This window comes from Crinia signifera, chromosome 6, assembly GCF_055691185.1.
Source record: "Crinia signifera chromosome 6, ASM5569118v1, whole genome shotgun sequence".
NCBI classification, from domain to species: Eukaryota; Metazoa; Chordata; class Amphibia; order Anura; family Myobatrachidae; genus Crinia; species Crinia signifera.
In genome coordinates, this window is record NC_139222.1 from 122,642,612 (window position 1) to 122,663,733 (window position 21,122).

At 41.0% G+C, this 21,122-nt stretch overlaps 1 protein-coding gene across 1 annotated transcript; it reads right to left on the minus strand.

Moving 5' to 3' along the window:
* Positions 1-5,671: 5,671 nt before the first annotated feature.
* SERINC3 (serine incorporator 3) lies at positions 5,672-20,554 on the minus strand. Its single transcript, XM_083147016.1, has 10 exons — positions 20,366-20,554; positions 17,778-17,939; positions 16,673-16,866; positions 15,441-15,520; positions 14,142-14,279; positions 11,445-11,614; positions 10,316-10,406; positions 9,725-9,902; positions 9,133-9,357; positions 5,672-7,035 (listed from the first exon to the last, which is right to left on the minus strand). Exons 1-10 carry the CDS (start codon positions 20,402-20,404, stop codon positions 6,897-6,899), a joined length of 1,416 nt encoding a protein of 471 aa, XP_083003142.1. The 5' UTR covers positions 20,405-20,554; the 3' UTR covers positions 5,672-6,896.
* Between the last annotated feature and the right edge of the window lie 568 nt (positions 20,555-21,122).

Here is a 21,122-nt window from a genome sequence, read left to right on the forward strand (position 1 = left end):
AGCCCAAATAAGCACAATTAACCCTTAAATGTCCCCCCCAATTTTTAACGCCACCCCACGATCCACGCAAACCCGAAGCGTGGCGAGCCCGCGAGGGGCGGCGGTACGCGTCCTCCGACCTTTTCATGCCCTACTATCCACTAGGGCGTGGAGTGAGAATATAATAGTGTGGCGAGCGCAGCGAGCCACCGAGCCCGAAGCGTGGCGAGGGGACGCGGATACCTTCACAGGTAGACGCGTCCCCTCGCGGGCTTCACAGGTGTCGGCGTCGCCACGGACACCTGTGAAGCCCGCGAGGGGACGTGTATAACTGTGAAGGTATCCGCGTCCGCTCGCCACGCTTCGGGCTCGGGGGCTCGCTGCGCTCGCCACACTATTATATTCTCACTCCACGCCCTAGTGGATAGTAGGGCATGAAAAGGTCGGAGGACGCATACCGCGGGCTCGCTGCGCTCGCCACGCTTCGGGTTCGCGTGGATCGTGGGGTGGCGTTAAAAATTGGGGGGGACATTTAAGGGTTAATGGGCTCTGTGGCCCATTTAACATTGATTTCTATGGCCAAATCGGGTCCATTGAGCCATTTAACAGTAAAATCGGGTCCATCGCGCCTTTTAACATTGATTCCTATGGGAAATCGGGAGCATCGCGTCGCGGGTACATTTATGGCCGGCCGCGACGCGACCGACACGATTTCCATGTTTAACATGGGTTTCAATGGGAAATCGCGGGCATCGCGTCGGTCGCGTCGCGGCCAGACATAAATGTACCTGCGATGCCCACAAATTGACACAAAGAATACCAAATATTTGTATTTGATGATACCTACATGTTGCAGAACTGAATCTGCAGTATATTTTGTGAGTTTAAATATTTGTGTAAAAGATTTTGCCTATCAAATGTTTAATAAATGAAAAATGATTTATTTAAATATGGTAATAAAGAAAACCTTTTATCTGTGCCAAATGTAATTTTAAGACCCAACTTTGGTGGGCAAAAGTTATTCCTGATGAAAGTGACGCTGCTAGTTGGTGAAAATGGCCTGGCCTTCAGCAGACACTTCTACTGTCGATTGGGCTAATCAGCTATGTTGTCACATAATACAGTCTGGTGGTGACATGACACGTGTGCAAAGCATGTTAGCAAGGAGACTTTAAGAGACCTATGATTTGTGATCTGCCTAGACCTTTTTATGACCATTTTAGTGTGAACTCTAGAACCTAAAGTGATCAAGTATTTAAAGAACGTTGAATATTTTATAAAAATAGACAAAGATTATATCTAATTTGTAACCATTATCTAGACAGTGGTGAAGGCCATTTTATAGAAGTCTACATTGCAGCTGTATTTCATTGTAAATAATAAAAAAAAATTAAATGCTATAGCCTAAAACGAGTATTCGCATTTACTTAAAGTACCAACATATTTTATCAATGGGTAATATGTCTACCGTGTGACCCAGAATTAAAGCATCATCCATCAGATAGTAAGCACAAGATATTATACTGATGTTTTTATATCTGAAAATGGTGACGAAATATAATGTCAAATCGGAAATGTTTTTATTTAATCCCTTCATGCTGTTAGGGGAATTGGTATACTTGCCTATTTCTCACTTAACCCTCATCTTTTGGATTGTTTGTGGTAGAATTGTGGGTCCTGAAGTATGGGCACTAAAGCAAGTGTTATTAGGTTAGGCGTTTGTCACATTGACAAAAGGTCGACATTCAACCTTTTGGCTGTCTACCTAGACCTGGGGTAGCCAACTCCAGTCCTTGAGAGCTACCAACAGTTAATGTTTTCCAGATCTCCTCACATAATCACAAATTAAGTAATAAGCTCCACCAGTGGATCATTTAAAAAGTGTCTAGCTCTCGAGGGCTGGAGTTGGCTACCACTGACCTAGACATTGTGTGAGAGCTAATTCACACCCTGTCCCTCTTAGTTTTCTTCAATACATTCTAGAGCAGGGGTGGCCAAACCTGTCCTCAAGATCTGCCAACAGTACATGTTTCTCGGGTAACCAGTAGATCTATAGTAGGAATGAATGTGACAGTTAGTAATGACTACAGCTGTGCAGTAGCTAGGTGATGTGGAAAACATGGAACATTGGTAGATCTTGAAGACTGGATTGGCCACCCCTGCTCTAGAGCATTGGGGCCAGAAAAATGAAATTAAAGTTATTTGGTTTGGTGTCGCCCTCAGATTCTATGTACTTGTGCAGAACGTTTGCATTTTGTGGTTCAAAGATGACACCATGTTGATGCCTGCCTGCACATTTCTACCAGCTGTAAAGATACTAGTATTGGTCAAAATTGTTAAAGAAGCAAAATCGAATGGTTTTTCTACATTCAACCCCAATGCATGCTTCTGTGTAGTGAAAAATAGTCTTGTCAGGCAAGACTATATAGTACAGAGCTGTACTTTAGTCAAATCGAATGCATTTTGTGTACCATTGGATCGGGATCGAATCACAAGCAATCTCGCACCATGTGTTCCCACTATAACATTCCACGTTTTAGGCATAATCAAACTGACTGAAGTACTAATTAAGCCACCGGTGACCAAGCATGACCATACTTTAAAACCTGGATTGTAAGGGTGCCTTGAGGATAGCATTTGCGAACCATTTTAACATCTTCAGTTAAATCACAAGTGAGAAATATATAGGTGCAATTCAATCTGTTCTTGAAGCTATTTTGTTAAATCCTATTAACACTTATTGCTTTTATATCATCCTGCATAAACACTTGCAAATGTCTGAAGTACAAATACAAAAACGTGAAATGTCAACATTTTGTACCTCGCCCTAATGTAAAAACTAGCTAGAGCGCAGGCAAACAACTAGTAATGATAAAAATAAATTTATGTATTTTTATTAGAAGTTGCAAGAAAACAGGTCACTGAATTTCTCATACTAAATTTAAAAATCCTCTTATGATATTTAAATACGAAATAATTTTACAAAAATGTTAAAGTAGCTCTTAAGACTTTTGTGAAAATGCTTCAAAAGGAAACACAGAAACTTCTTGTTCTATGGTGGGGATAACGTCAGGCAAGGCCCTGTATGTGTGTGTAAATATAGCCCTTTCACAATGAGCCACTTGTACTTCAGGTCTAGTTTTCTTCTAGAATTGTGTGTGTCAGGGGCTAGACAGGATGTGCGTAGTCTATTTTAGAAGGATGCCTGTATGTAAGTGATTAGTTAATGTTTCCTAGGTACTGAACAAAATGATATATATAAATGTAATCTTTGTAAAACTTGAAACCTCTTTTAAAGACTAAAAGTAATACTTCAGCTAAAATGTATTGTACGATCTGCACTACCAACAATAATTAAAGGAGTAGTTTCCTTTGCTAAATAATACCCTTTTTCCACTAGCAAAAATAACCTGGGTTCATGCTAGTGGAAATGCAAAAGACCCGGGACATCAACCCTTGCCTGGGTTGGACCCAGTACGCTCGCGGGTCCAGGGGCAGTGAAAACAGGTATCTGGATCCCGTTCACTGCACTGTAAAGGCCTCGCTTGGAGATGCTGTTATCTCCTAGCACTAAGCCCTCCTCCCGATTACATCACTCACCCAGCTTAATGCCAGGTAGGGCTTCTAATGGAAAAGTGTTTGCATGCTGGGTACAAAATCATGGATGCGATCTGGCTTGATCTTGAGGGTACTTCTGTAACAACCCTACCTGCAGTGGCCACAAGTTGTGGCATCTCCTGCCATACTTAGCACACTCTGGTTTTATCTGCAAGAACAGGATGTTACGGAATGACTACAGATTTGGCATTATACAGTTGGCCTCAATACACCATGCAGCATGACATAGTTATAAAATCATGTGCAACTGATCTAGTGAGTCATGATTAGGACTCGAATGCACCAGTATATTTGTCCATGTGTATTCAGCAATGGATATCCTGAAAACCAGGATCATTGGTGTGCCTTGAGGACTGCTTTTGGAAACCACTACACTAGGTACTTCATGGTTATACTGCCTCCTAAATTCATAAACCACTCTCACAACTAAGGTAATTGTTACTGAAGGAAAGAGGCAATACCAAAACCTCAGTCAGTCAGTCATAGACAAAAGGTAGAATAGGATTTTGGTTACTTACAGTTGAATCCTTTTCTCAACCCCCCCCCCCCCCCCCCTGCAGTCCCAACATGCCAGCACATTTCCAGAAGAGTCAGGTAAGGTGTAGCTGTAGCCAACTGAAATGTTCTAATTCATTCTGTAGGGAAAAACACGTTTTGCATGACTGAGGAGGTGACCGCAGCCTTCTTCAAATGTTCAATGTTAAGTGACCAGAAATCCTATTTTTTCCTTTTCAGCAAGGCTGGTGGGACGTTCAATGCCCACTCCTAGATGAGTGAACACTCAGGCTACCTGACCACAAAACTGTATGCCAAAATAGAGCATCAGGGAGGAGATTAGAATTATTTGTTTAAGTGCCATACTCCAGCCTATTCTGCAGTCCGAAAGGGTCCTTCCAGCCTGTCTGAAAAAACATCTAAACTAAGCTTACCATTTATAGTTTAGACCTATATCATATCTTTAAAAAGTTAAGGAATCAGAAAATGTATTTAAAAAGAACATTTTGCATGTAATGTCAAAAGAGATAACACAGAAAAACATATTTTATTTTCCTGTATGAATATTAAAGATACTGAACCTCCAGAAAAAAAAAAAAAAGTTCAAATAACCCTGGAAGCTACTGAGGAAGAGAGGGATATAGGTGTCACTATTTCAGGGGACTTAAAAGCAGGTAGGCAATGTAACAAAGCAATGAAGAAGGCAAGTCAGATGCTTGGTTGCATAGGGAGAGGTATCAGCAGTACAAAGAAAGAAGTAATAATGCCACTGTATAGGTCATTGGTACGACCTCACCTAGAGTATTGTGTTCAGTTCTGGAGGCCATATCTCCAGAAGGATATAAATACATTAGAGACTGTACAAAGAAGGGCAACTAAAATGGTGCATGGCCTACATCACAAAACATACCAGGAAAGACTAAAAGATCTTAATATGTATACTTTAGAGCAGAGAAGGGAAAGGGGGGACATGATAGAAAGTTTCAAATATATCAAGAGCTTTAACAAGGTACAGGTGGGAGACATTCTTCACAGGAAGAGGAGCAGCAGAACACGAGGATATGCCCTGAAACTAGAGGGAGGAAGATTCAGGGGAAATGTGAGGAATTACTTCACAGAAAGAGTAGTAGATAAGTGGAATAGCCTCCCATCAGAGGTGGTGGAGGCAAATACAGTAGTACAGTTTAAACATGCTTGGGATAAGCATATTGATATCCTTACAAAAAAATAAGGATCAAATATGGTTTCAGGTAACATGTTTAAAAAAGGGGCAGACTAGATGGGCCAAGTGGTTCTTATCTGCCGTCAAATTCTATGTTTCTATGTAACCCACTGGTTTATAATCCCTGCCAAAATCCTTTGAGTGCCAAGTGATTTTGTCAAAATAGGTGTGAAAGTTGCCAAGCAAACCTTTTTATTCATCATAATTACCTGTATGGTGTACCTTATATAGGAAATATAATTTTCTTTTACACATTTTTCATTTGAATTTATATAACAAATGTGACAAATATAACAGATATTTTGAACTTCTCCCACAAATCAATAACAAATGAAAAGTAATTTGACACACACACACTTTAATTAAAAGATTTTATATATTAAACAGTGTTTATATTACATTGCAGAAAATGTTAGTGCTAAAGTTGGATTCAGAAGACTAATGCACATCAGGCTGTATACACCGGAGGCAACAAAATCGGTGACAGACTTAATACTCAGTGAAGTCATTAGTTCCAACTGATAGGCAGCAATGTTTTTATTTTATTTATTTTTTTGGTTCAGCCACAAAATGGTTGCCGCCATAGTGGAGAGGGGACAAGCACTATTTTTAAAACTTTTTTCAAGCTCCACCGAGTACCAGGTATTAAGGATATACATGCATGACCAAATGGAAAATTGTGCCTCAGTTTAATTGAACCACCTTTGCTCAAACATGGATATGCTTAATACCCAAACGGTTGTGGGGTTATGGGAAGTATATTCTCCCACCCTATATTTGAAATAAAATAGCAGTAACATCCAGGTATGTGCAAATGCTTCAAGACAGCAATCTAGGTAAAATAAAAAGCCGGGATATTTCACAAAACACTTTTTTATTACTGTGGAATACCACAGTAGTGGGAGAAGGAAGCTGTACATAACAGCAAGGTGTCACACAGCTGGGCTTTTGTAATAGGCTGTGAGCTGCATGCTGTGTGGGAATTCCAGCAAGTCTCTGTATTTTTAGTGGCAACAATTTCCAATAAAAAATCCAACCTAGTTTTGCCAGTTAAATGATTGCCGCTTTATTACAAAAAAGAATTCCCTCACTACCTGCAGCCCATGTCAACTGCATAAGCTCTCTAGAGGATTGGGATAGGGAACAGTTACAGAACGTATAGATCATCATTTTACAATCAAATCAATCTTACAACATCTTCATGAGAATGACAAAGTGTTCCCACAGGCCTTAGGCAGGGACCAAAGGACAGCAATGCACTGCATCACAACACGATTCATAGCTAATGAATGCGCTATACAACACTCAGAACTTTATCCAAAACAAATGTCATAGGATAAAAGTGCAACTTCAAAAACTGAATATATATTATATCACTGAATGCAAGTAAATTAAAATTGCTCTGCAGATACAATAATTCAGCTTAACAAAAAGCAGAGAAAAATCAGCAAGTATGTATCATAAAGTAACACATTTAAAATTATATTCTGACAGTAGTAAAAGGAAAATGGCTTTTTGTTCATGGATTTATCAAAGCAGACTTTGGAATGAGTTATTTCACCATGAAGAGATAAGAGGACCTCTAACTGAAGTCTCTGTTGGTAAGGAACATTGGAGCCACCAGCGTCCAGGTATAGAGAAGCAGACACACCCAGCTAGAGCTGATCTTCACCCAGACAGCTGGCCACTTGCTTGTTATGGTCTTCAAGTCTGCATCTGGACTGTGGTTACAAAGGAAAAAAAAAAAACAGTTACTGATAATAGAGGTTATGTTTTTTGTTTATTTTTTTTAAACGCCACGGGACGATTCTGACTAGCTTTCGATTCTATTTTGACTGGATAGTCAAAATCTAATCGAAAAGACATTAAAAGGTTTGCAGCTGCATTCGATCCCTATGCACGGCATCAAAATCGATTAGAAAAATAGACTGCAGTCAAGATTATATTAGTACAGATCTGTACTAGATAGTCCAAATCAAATGCTTTTTGCTTGCAGTTTAATTTGGTCCCGATCGCAAGGCAATTGCACAGTATGTACACCCCTTAAGTCTTGGTTTTCTTTACAAATGCAAATAGGGTAAGTTGTGGAACAAGGAGTGCAATAAGTTAAGAGGGTGCTGCCTACTGAAACATATAAGAGGCGGTTCACCACCTCCTAGTGGATCAAATTTTTGGGAAAAAAATTCAGTTTGGCGCAACCCTCTTAAATATTGTTCGAGAACGACAAATGCATATAAGTGACATACATTTATTACAATAAAATATTTAAAACAATTTTCATAAAAACAACAAATACCAAAATGGACCACACATCCTATCCTGGAGATCTATGGTAACAATAACTTCAGTAAGGCTCGGGCTGCGGTGGGCTATACTTATATGACAAGCCTGCAGCACCACAGCAGATGGCTTAAGGTATTGAAGTGTCAGGCTAAAAGTGCTAATAATGCATTTAAATGCCTCTATAGTGCTCTGCTTTTAAAGTGCAAGGGCATGGCAATTCTGTGTCCAATAGCAACGTCTTTCGGAGACTCCCAGGTCTCCTTTTTCAAGTTGTAGCCATACATCTCCAGGATAGGACGTGTGGTCCATTAGGTATTTGTTGTTCTTAGGAAAAAAAAAAAAATGTAAATATTTCATTTTAATACATGTATGTCACTTTATATGCATTTGGGTACTTATGTATTATCTGGGCTCCCATGTTATATGTACCCCATTTTTTCATACCCCCTACTATCCAACTACGCATGGAGTTGATTTTATATAGTGTGGCGAGCCACCGTGTCCGAAGCGTGGCGAGCGGACGCGGTCTCAAAAGAAAAACGGGAGCCCAGATATTACATAAGTACCTGCATTTGTCATTCTTGAACATGATTTAAGAGGGTTGCGCCAAACTGAACATTTTTTTCAAAAATTGCTTTACAAATGTACGAAGCACATCTCTACAGTCATTTCTAAGCAGCGATATTACACTATTTACTGCAAGGACATGGAATCATGTTAACCCAGAAATACAGTGTCCAATTTCTAGGTTATCCAAAATATAGCTCCACGGGTACAAAAAGGTTAATGTAACCTTGCCTGAAGTGTGGAAAGCATCCTCTCTTGTACTGATGATGATCACATACACTTTTGCCCAAATCTTGTATAGATCATGTATCAACCTTTTGACCCGGGTCAACTTTTTGTAATGGGCGACTGAACGCATATCAGTCATGTCGTAGACCTATTTACTGTCTACCTAGATCTATTATCCCACACCAAATTGTTTTGTACAGTAGTAAACATTCATGAAGATTGGGTATAACTATTCATATAACCATAGTGTAGTCAAGGTATCCTTAAGACACCACCTCCTCTGTTGGGTCATCCCTTTTACTTTTGCCCGAGGGTGCAGATGGCTTGTGAAATAAATTTACCCCCCTGCCTGTATGGATCGTGATATACCTACAAGGGGACAGCACAGTTTAGATCCAATTGCACAAGATGTGATCGCAAACCTTTCAATAGCCCAATATTGCACATTTCCCTGCACTCCTCTATGGATAGTAGTACACCAGCAAATAGCAGGGATTGCCCCTTTAGTGTCCCAATCACTTACACCATGCCACAGTAGTCCGGGACAGGTATCGCAAGCAGGCACCATACACTTGACAACAAGTCAATCTGAGAAATGCAAGACACCCCCTGATAAGAGTAATTAGTGTTTGCACCCCTGCAGTGGCACTGGTTCCTATCAAATGGATATGCAATGTTCTCATTAAAAGAAGCTTGCTCAATTGTACTTTCTGAACTTTTACAATATAAAAAGGTCTCACCTGTACCAGTTGGTGATAGTCATCATTACGTAGAGGGAAGCAAGACAAAGCATAAAGTGGAAGAAAGAATAGCTGTACTGAACACCATCCCTCTCATTGTCCACAACACGCCGCACCTCTTCCTCATTGACATCAGTGCTGCTTCCTGTGGTGTCATCCAGCATAACAGTGTCATGCCCAGATAAAGTCAGCTTGTTCACTTGGCTGTTGGTGGAGTTACGAATACTGCAAAAGGTAAAAAGAACTACTAATATAATGTGGTCTAAAAAGCCATAATTAAGATATTTTGAGCAAAGAAGAACATACAATACTATGTGCATCTCACAATATTAAAAAAGGTCTTCCCAAGAGAAAACTGGCACAGACTTTTACATGCATGTGGTTGTAAGTCATTGAGCAAAGTTATCTTCCAATTAATCATGACTGGTAACATAGCTACATCAAACTCTAAAAAGTACTCAAGCTGGATATGAAATGATTATTTAAAGTCTGCTAACTTTGGACCCATCAATTTGTGACATCTCCACATTTAAAGTTAGGTGAAACTTCAACGAATATGCAATATCAAATCTCATGCAATACTGATTCTCACCAAGAATACAAGAGGCAAAGTACAAATATGATGAGGCCAATGATGTTCTGTGCGTCCCACCACTGCAGGGACTTCATTGGCTCAGGTGACATTGTAGGTATGGTTTCATTTACAGAGCCGATTGCTGGAGATGCGATTTTGTTCAGGATGCTCAGTAAGTTTGGTCTACAAGTAGTACCTGAAAAAAAAGGAATCATTATTTTAAAAGTGTCAGTAAAAGGGATAAGGTGTGTGTCTACAGTGTAAATCATTCTGCAGACAGACATGGGCAACCTGTGGGTCTATGGCTATCAAAATGATAGGCAATACCCTGTGGGACTGGCACCATATAGGTGGGAAAAGTTTGCCCATAGCAACCAATTAGCTTCTAAAGATTTTACAGATTGCACTTGACAAATTGTTCAGTGAAGCTGATTGGTTAATGTCAGAAAGAATGGTGGGCTGAGATTGCCAAGTCAGAGGAGAGGGGGTGTGGCTAGTCCTGGTAAGACCAGCCACACCCCCTGGTTTTACAAAATGATATTGACCTGCAGTCACCTGTACACACAAACTAAGAATTCATTTTACACAGTTTATTCCTAGGACACTCACCAGGCTCATTGGACATAGCAGACCATGTTAGGTACACTGTATACAGAGTAATCACAGAAGACTGAAGGAGTCCAGACCGTGGCTGATGTTCCTGCAAGGTTTAAAACAGAGAATTGTAAAGAGTTTATCTCCTAATAGATCTGTATATTCCAGTCTGGGGAATATACCCCATAACCAGTGCTTGAAAACTGATAGCCCTGACCTTACAGATTCCAAATTATTTCATTGCTGCACAAACATACGGAGAGCATACATGGGAAGGAGGATACATTGCAGCTCTCCATACACATTGGGAGACTCTCCTCTTTTAAACCCTGTGCCTCCTTTGTAGTAGTTGTCCTCTGATCACCTCACATCAAAACACACACAGAAACACCTCACATATAAGGGGATACACATCTAGGGATCCCCACACTGCAATCGGATGACTGCAAACACAAAGAAACTGCTCCAGCAGCAAGTGGGCGATAAGGAAAATTACCTTTCTGAAAAGAAGCAAAACAAGCTCCACTACCACTCTCACCCCATGTCTATGGTGTATGTATTAACACTACCACAAAGATGTCAGCAAACGCAAAAGTCATGGGGAGGGTGATTTAGAAGTTGCACACTGCAGGAGAGTTCCTTGGCATAAATATTTCACGATTTCATTGCACATATGTGGGCACACAGACTTCTGGGAGTGTGGGGCTGGAATTTATAAACCTAACTCCATTGCTCCAAACTCACTTCTGAACCAAAGGCAATGGATGGTATATAGTAGATATAGGAAAAGCAGCAAGGGAGGAACCAAATACGAGAGCAATAACTAAGAGTACGCACATTTAAGAGTGATGGGATAGCTCTCACAAATATCTAAAGCATTTAATTAGTCACTTAGAAGTTTTTATCAACAGGTATTCCACTGTATTATTAATATTATATGCTGTGTGTGTAAGATATTATATATTTTGTATTGCTAAAAAAAAAAAAAAAAATTGTATGGTCTTCATACAAAGACTTTGTAGTAACAACATAACACTGCAAATCTACTTATTTATCTCTATAAAAAACATTTCTGGCATTAAATACAAATCAGTTTGCTAAACTGTCAAGACATCAATGCTCAACTCCTGTAGTCTGTAAGTACCTGCACTTTAGGGAGAATGGAGATGATAGATACGATGAAACAAAGGATCATGTTGAAGCTGATGAAGAATTTGTTCTCTACGCAGCCACCAGGGATGGTGTAGAATACGTAGAATAGGACAATGGCAATTATTGACACAATGTACAGCAGGCCAGTGGCAGACAGCAATGCTAAAGTACAAAATAAAAACAGGCAAGTTTAAATCAATTCAAATCATACAGAGCAATTGAAGGAGAACAAACAGACAAAACAGGATTTGTGAAAGGGTGGGACTATAGTGTTCCCGCTAGGCTGTTTTAGCGGGACGCTGCGCCCTGCCCGATTTTTAAAGGGCAAAATGTGCCCTGCCTCTCTGGCAGCGCCCAGCTAAAACAGCCTGCCTGTGGTGTGACCAGGGAAGCCCTGCGCCACTATAGATAGCGATGTCTGGTGCTTCCCCAGCAGTGTAGAGCCTTTGGGGTTGCAGCCCCCTTCTGTGACGGCAGGGGCCGAGGCTGCCCCTTTTCGTCACAGCCATTCCCCTTTTGTGACGCTGGCGGCCCGGGACCGCCCAAAACAGTGACGTCGGCAGGCCCGGTCCGCCCCCTTTACGCTGCCCCCGTGCAGCAGCACCATGCCCTCAGTAATTCCTGGAAGGAACACTAGACTATATAAATGATGATAGAGGCAGACATATTTGTTTACAAATTTGAAAACGAATCCTTTAATGCAGGTACAGCCATACATTATGCATACCAAGTAGAATACTGAGGGCTAAAAGCCTAATTCAGACCTGATCTCAAAGCACCTTTTTTCTCAAATGGGTAAAAACATGCTGCACTGCAGGTGGGGCAGATGTAACACGTGCAGAGTTATTTTGTTTCTGTGCAGGGCAAATGGCCGCTTTATTTTTACACTGCAATTTAGATTTCAGTTTGAACACGCCCCACCCAAATCTATTTCTCTCTGCACGATACATCAGCCCCACCTGCAGTGCACATGGTTTTGTCCATTAAATGAAAAAAAAAAAAAAAAAGTACTTTCAGTACGATCCAGCCTGATTTAGGGCCTAAATGTAAGACTGACTGCAGGACTTTGTGCCAGTTGGGAGGTCTTGACATTTAAGTTAGGTACAAATTGTCTATTTTTTTTTGATCAGGATGATAATTCACCAAGAGAAAGATCCTGGTATCTATGCTAAACATTTAAGGTGCCCATACACGCTGCAATTTGCTGGTGCGATGCGTGCTCCTGTGCACATCCCGTCCCACATATCAAAAAGTATGTGCTGCACTAGGTTCTGATCGCATTAATTTGCGTGCGATGCGATCGGGACCAAAACGCATGCAATTATCGCAGCATGTATGGGCACCTTTATTTTTTTTCCAGAAATCTGATGGGAAAAATCCCACACACAAAGCAATTTTTACACCTGATAACATTGTCAGATTATTGAGAATATATACACAGACAGACATTGACTGAGATTATGGCAGAGATTTCAGTCCTGCCTCTACCTCTTGATAGAGTTACCATGTTGTACATAGAAATTAGGGTGGCCAATCCCGGGATCGGGGGGATCCGGCCCCCAAAACACCGGGATTTCAATCCCGGAATTGGAGATTCTAATCCCGGGATTAGACTGCGCATGCGCAGTCTAATGCCGGGCAGCGTCTGAGCGCTCAGACGCTGCCCGGCTTCTCCCATACCCGGAGAGCACTGCGCAGCATGACATCAGAGGTCACGCTGTGCAGGAAGGCAGGCAGAGATCACGCCCGCCCACAGCAAGCGACTCTGCACAGTCCACAGTCCGCAGTCCCGCTCCCCCATGGCTCCCGGCACTGTGAAGGCGCACTTCCGCCCGCCCACCTAGCCAGCAAACAGAAACCCGGGGTTCCGGCAGTATGAAACTGCCCACCCACCCACCCAGCAACCTGGCCACAAAAGTAAGCAAATGTGGGGCAGCCAGGGCAGTTTTTTTATTAGGAAAGCCAATCCCGGGATTGAGCATTTTTCAATCCCGAATCCCGGGATTGAAAAAATGCCCCGGGATTGGCTTCCCTAATAGAAATGCATTAAGGATACAAAGCTGCTGGATACTGGCTATTTTTGTGACTTTGTAACATTGCACATGTGAATTTATATCATACTGATTATCAGCCTCCTCATTGGCTAATTGGCCCAATAATTATATAGTGTGTACTTGGCTTTAGTCTGGATAATGGTAGGCACTATCCACCAGTCAGAGCACATGAACAGCTATGCTATGCTAAACTGCCCCACCTATAAGTCTACCTGGAGTTGCCTAGGCCCATTATACATTATTTATTACCAGTTTATTATATAGCACACACATTTTCTGCAGCGCTTTAAAGAGAAAATTTGAAATTTGAGCATTCACATCAGTCCCTGCCCCAGTGGAGCTTACAATCTATATTCCCTACCATATGTACACACAGACATTCTAGGGTTAATTTTTGTTGGAAGCCAATTAGCCTACCAGTATATTTTTGGAATGTGGGAGGAAATTTCTCTGTAAATTTTCTTCTACAAGCAAATAACCGTGCAAGATGGAAACCTCCAGATGAAGGCATGCTGCAGATCACTAGTTTTTATGAATATTTTTTAAGAGTATTAAATAAAAACTTACACTTTGGATATGATTCTATTTAATGTGAACAGAATATTAAGCCAATCACATTAAATAATATGGCTTACCTGTATACCAACACTTTGCGTTTCCTTCCTCCATACGTTCCACCCATGACTCATTCCAGGAATGAGCAAAATCAATAAGCAGCAATAACTGGATGACGATGAAAGACAGTGCTCCTAGTGTTCCAAACCAGAACCATACTAACAGAGAGAAAAGCATTGGAATTATTTACTGTTAATATTATGACATATAAACAGAGCAATGCTACACTCATTTATCTAGCTCCTATGTATGTACATTACTAATTTAGCAGATTTCAGCATCTAATAACACTTTCATCTGCTCTCCTGTCAATTATATTCATGTGTTAGTTCCCTTATAATACAGAACACCACACTACCAGCAGAAAGACACTGCGGTTTGCATTTCAGCAGTCGGTATGGGGGGGAGAATGTTAGGTTTAAGCATTAGCACAAGACCTTAGTGTTAGGCTGCGAGGAGGGGGATGGGTGAGAGAAAGGTGGAGCAAAGTATACTTAAACCCTTATAGGTATTCCTTCAGTCGGGATGCTGGCATTGGTATTTTGAACACCGGCATCCTGTCCACTAGTCATCCGTATGTATCACGCTGACAGGACCTAGTGATACTGACAAGTTCGATAATACTTCTTTATTTATTAACAGTTTCTTATATAGTGTAGCATATTCCGTTGGCAACGATACAACAAACAGGGTATGAACAGTCAAATGGTAGGAGGGCCCTGCTCTCAAGCTTACAATCTATAGGTAAATAGGCATTAATACATAAGGATAGATACCATAATCTTTATTGCATTAATTCCACCAGAATGCAAGGTTCCTGGTGTGCTGTAAGATACGGTGACCCAGTAGTTTGGCCCAGGGAGGATGGAAAATGTGAAAAAGAAAGAGTGGATATGTGTGGACTGTACAGTGGGGATGTGATTAGATAGGAACGGTATATGAAGGTTAATCCTTGGGGTATAGCCTAATAATATAACAAACAAGCTTTAGAGAGGTAGTAACAACCCTGTGCGTTTTCTGCCAGTTATGCAATCTCTCTTAATAGTCCACGTCTAGTATCCACATTCCTCTGTACACTGTTCTGGAAATATTTGAGATTATAGAGACCAACCGGCAGTTTCCTATTTCTTTTTTTTTGTTAGAAAATATTTATTAGTCTCAGGTTTTAAAAAATAGCTTCAGTACAATGGAAGTGTTTTCTCTAATTGAAACAAGAAAATAAATAACTTGTGTGATCACTGTTATGGAAGACTCAGTTCTACATATATGAAAGTCACTGTAAACAAATGCAAGGCTAATTCAGATCTGTGGTTATTTACCTCTGGTAAAAGGTCCTTCGGGAATGTAGAAAGCTCCCACCATTATTCCAACAATAGCCAATACTTTAAAGAACCAGAATCTGGAACAGGACAAGACATCATAGTGAATGTTCACTAAAATCCCAGATTTAATTATAAGTAGAAAAACATACTAAACTAGCTGTGAGAAATAACAAACCACTAATGCTAACTCATACAGGTTTTGGACATCACTGAAGTAAAGACTCCCTACTGCACCTTTGTCATGGAGCCAGATAATATGGTGCAGAATATGAAACAATGGCCCTAATTCTAGTTCACTCGCAAAGGCACAATCACTCTCTAATGGAGTTCCACCTGCATGTGCACTGCAGGTGGAACTGATGTAACATGTGCAGAGAATTAGATGTGGGGTTTGTACTTCAAACTGATATCTATATTGCAGTGTAAAAATAAAGCAGCCAGTATTTACCCCTCACAGAAACAATAAAACACCCAAATCTAACTCTCTCTGCAGATGTTACATCAGCCCCACCTGCAGTGCATATGTTTTTTTTCATAAGAGTGATTGTGAAGTGAATTAGAATAACCCCCAAGGTGTGAAAGGCACAATCACTCTGTTATGTTATCTAAGCGGATTCAGTATTGAATCCCGGCGGTCGGGATCCCGGCGTTCAGAATCCCGACGCCGGAATCCCGACAAGGGGGGGGACGTGGATCGCCCCCCCTTGCGGGCTCGCTGCGCTCGCCACGCAGCGGGCCCGGTGCCTCGCTACGCTCGGCACGCTATTTTATTCTCCCTCCAGGGGTGTCGTGGACACCCCAGGAGGGAGAAAGTGCCGGCATTTCGGCGGTCGGGATTCCGGCGTCGGGATTCTGAACGCCGGGATCCCGACCGCCGGGATCTTAACTGCATCCCATCTAAGCGATGCATGTAGCAATGGTCCGATACAATGTAACTATATTGTGCTGTTGTGAAACTACGCATCCCAGCATGCCCTGTTGTTTTAGCAGAGAAGCGCAGGATAGCCAGGCCTGCACTGTAGCCAGGCCCGCATCGTACTTTTCATCTTCCCTTCTGCTGTGCTGAACTTTACATGGGAATAATTGGGGGGGTTTACACTATGACCATGCAATGGTCACTGCTATCCATCGTGATCTACAAGATTGTCGAATACAGTATATTCTAGAGTGTACCCATCTTAAGCATGGACTGTATGCAACATGTATAGTAAGTGAGTGGTATGGTTTACCCATTGTGCACAGCAGCCCGGGGGTCTCGGCTTGTCTTGACACCTATCATAATCATGGAGAAGGCTAAGAAAAACATGGTCATGGCAAAGCCAACTCGATAGACTGCTTTGTATCCGACGAGCACATTACAGTCAACGTAGCCATTTAGATGAGGAATCACTGTGACAGTTTCTCTTTCACAGAACCCAGGAATCTGCAGTAAGAAAAGAGGCAATACAAGATCAGAATAGTACTGGTAATATGAATATATATTATACAAAACAGTAGGAGAGATTCTGCGATTCTATCACACAAATCTATTTAAAGCTTTTTTCCAGTTCTGGGGGTCGAAATTGTAATAGGTTCATTTGAAAACAAATCATTAAAGTACAAAACAACAATTTTTACAGTATCTTAAAAACAAACACATCTATCACACATATAGTAAACAAATGTCTGAAAGCATAGCTAAACAGGTTACATTTACTGTGTGTTGTTGTACAGTTTGTTTTATAGACACCTTTTTACAACCTAGCATGTGCTTGCAGGAGCATACTCACTGTGTTCCTAGAAAAAAAAATGATGATATCATCAAGCTGACGGCTTCCAGTACATTATCTCTGAATGATCATGTGAGCTACATACCTCAACAACTACATTATCTCTGAATGATCATGTGAGCTACATACCTCAATAACTGCTCTTCTAATAGATATTTTATACAATCCCTAAAGGCATGTATGATAGAGACAGTATTACAGTTTACTCATTTTACAACCCATATATCAGATATATGTGGGGGTGGGTTAGCGATGAAAGATTTATTTCATTGACCAACTCAATTCTGTATATATTGAGAATCCTGGGATTGACTTCTCTAGTCACTGGTAAACAACCGAAAGGCTTAATCTACAAATGGCAAAAAACACATAAATAGGAACCATTGTCTAACATTTATAAAATTGAAAGTTATTACATTCTAGTTAAATGCCTAGACAGTTATAAGTGCTCAATAGACTACATATAAACGCGGGATGTCATTCAACTAGGGGAACCCAGTCTTCTACACACGGACAAGACACCCTAGGTTTACATTATTAAAGCACTCCTAACAACTGATCTTACTTTTTCCAGCTGATCCGATATTCCTGGGGAAAGCATTATGCAGGAAAGAACTGTCCCCAGCAGCATGAGGAATGCATAGATTATACGGGTAACCGTGGAATTACCAGAACTTGGACAGCAACGACATAAAATACAAGTGGCACTACTGCACAGACATGGAATCTAAGAAAAAGAAAAAAAGAATATCAAGATAATAATGCATTTAATGATGATATAATAGACCATGCACAAAACATTTTCAGTCATGTCATAGGTGGTTGGAGCTCATTGACCGAGTAACACAAAAGAAAAGCAGATTAACATTTGGAGTGCCAAATGAATTTGTCAAAATTGGTGTGAAAATAGCCAAGCAAACATTGTTATTCATCACAATGACCTGTAATGTTTACCTTACATAGGAAATATAATCCTTTTTTACACAACATTTTTTATTTGAATTTATATAACAAAAGCGAACAATGCTGGCATTTTTAGGAGATACTTTAGAAGGGTTCAACCTACATGAAAGTACTCAGTTATTAGTAAGGTTCAAACATTATTGAACAATTATTTATAATACATTCCAGTAATTTGAGAATTGGGAGAGCACTCACGGTACACATATAAACCAGTCTCGGGATTGAAAAAATGCCCCAGGATTGGCATCTCTATCCCTATGTCTGAATAACATATTTGTCTTTTCTGTAAGTTTATTCAAATAAATTCGACAGCAAAAGTGTGGATAATTTGACTTACCCTCATATCTACTATACACATTATTAACATTGGAAAAATCATGCTGTGAATTTCATAAAAAAAAAAAAAACATAAAATGATTTCATCTTATGTATCATTATGCATTTACTACTGGGCAAAGTCCCCTTTAAATGTATAATTATCGACTATCCAAAATGAGTTGATGCAATCAACACAGGATTAAGTAATGGTGATGTTGATCACCGTACAGGACTATTGCACTAGCTGGGTCATCAATAATTACATACAAAGAGCTTTCTATAACGTGTAAATGTCCAGGATTATAAATACAGCAGAACAGTTAAGGTTCCCATACAGGTTACAATTATAAGTGTCCATTCTAGCACCCGCTAGCTTTGAAAACCCATGCAGTTCCTGTTCCCTGCCTGGGGTGTAGCTGTCTGCTGTGGTGTTTCTAGCACAGGTCTGGTTTGCATATCAGTGCTGATATACAGACCACACTGTGCTATAAGCACTACAGCAGACAGTGACACCCCAGGCAGGGAAGAGTGAACACTAATTATTGTATACAATATAGCATCTCATCGCATCTCGGTTTTGCGATGAGATGAGATCTAGTACAAAAAGTATGTGCAGCACATAATTTTTGTACTAGAGCTCATCTCATGGCAAAACCGAGATGCGATATTGTATACACAGATTGTAACATGTATGGGAACCTTTAGCATCAGCTTCTGGTCAATATTTTACTTCTTATTAATGAGAACCACAAAAAAAAAAAAAAAATAAGATGTGGTCACTCACAATAAAATAAACAACTCAAATAAAAATGTTAATATTAATGCATAACTAATTCTACATAAATACAAACGTGAAATCCAGATGAGTGTACACAGCACCTTTGTTACACATTCAACAAGCTCTACCACATGTATATACTATATAAATACTTGATATTGTCAGAAATAAAATAACATGTCCAACAAGTTTTCTATGACAAGCACACAACAAATGCCAACAATTCTCCCCAACACAGAGGCTATGGTTACAACTTCAATAACATTGAATTCCAAAGCGATGGACATAGATGATTAATACAAAACTTGCCACAGCAATGAGTAGCTTCAAGCAGCCCAAGATAACATTGTTCTAGGTGACTATAATGTGATGGTGGCAGGTCCCCCGGTTTTCACCCTTTGTACATGTACTTTCCATGTTACTATGGGGCAGATATAGCGCAATGAGATGGGAGTATCGCGGTTAGGATTACGGCGTTCACTATACAGACACCAGGATTATGACTACAGCAGAGAAACCGAAACCCAACATTGCCAGCAATGTTAATGTTTCTCCTGCCCAGAAAGTGGCTGAGATAAGAGGCCATCCTGGTGAGGAGGTGAAGCACATAACATTATCAAACCATTACATGATTCAGTACACTAGGATGCACTGCCATCAAACGCAACATTGGAGGCTGACAGCGTGGGATCTGGAGATGGCATTATCTGGACCAAGCACTACAGGCTATGGGGGCTACATTTGCTGATGAATATTTGAGGGACCGTGGCAGATATTGATATCTGGGGCAATCCCTCCTTAGTATACCTTAGGGATATTTACTATGTGCTGATAACCCCCAAAACATGTATTGGGAGAATGGTCAGCATATATTTAATGATAAAATAGGACCTTACATATAATTTGCATTTTATTTGCCACACAGCAGGGCACCACCAACCCACCTATACCTGCCAGGCAGGAAGTTCAGCTCACACTTCCCCCTTCCCTTCTCATACGGGTATAGGGTAGTAACAAACACAGCAAGGATATGCTAGACATCGCCAGGGACAAGGCGTTTTAACCATTAACAGGAAGAGCCGCCACATCCTTACCCAGCTGGCGACAGAACAGAGGCCCAGAACGGCACCCATGGTACAATCCGCTCCCCAGGGCAACACGCGGACCCTTCTTGTTTACTGGTGCACAACGTACACACACAAACAGACACAGCAGCAGCTGGTACGGACGCTCCCTCTTCTTCTTCCTGTCTCCTGCTGCCGCGGCGCCGTCTGCGCGATGACGTCACTGCACCCGCAACTTCCCCCTATGTCTCTAGGAAGAGTACAGACAGCAGACATGCGCACGCGTAGTGAATACTGCCGCTCCCGGAGCTGCGCAGGCGCTCGTGTCCACCGACCCCATTGCTCCCCACTAGGGATGAGCTGCAAAGCGGTCACTAAAAAGAGCTAGGATCAAGTGATCAATCCGTGAAAAGATCTGGATCTTTTAGACGGATCATCGACTCACTTTGAAAAAGGGGGTGATTTGATAATAACGAAGCATAATTTGTTTTACAATCAATTATTGCCATACATAAACGGTAAAATCAACATTAAAAAAACAAAACAGTGAACTGAACAAATAAGAACAAACATGACCGAGTAAAACACTGATCCATGGCAGGGTGCAGAATCGCCATCGATGGCAACATACCCTCCAACATCTGAAGGGCAGAAATTGGTACACAAGCGAGAAGGGGGCGTGGTCATGGGTAAAGTGGGAATCTTGCTGCAGTGCTGCAGCACCATACCTCCCAACAGTCCCGATTTTATCGGGACAGTCCCGATTGTCAGGGCCTGTCCTGCTGTC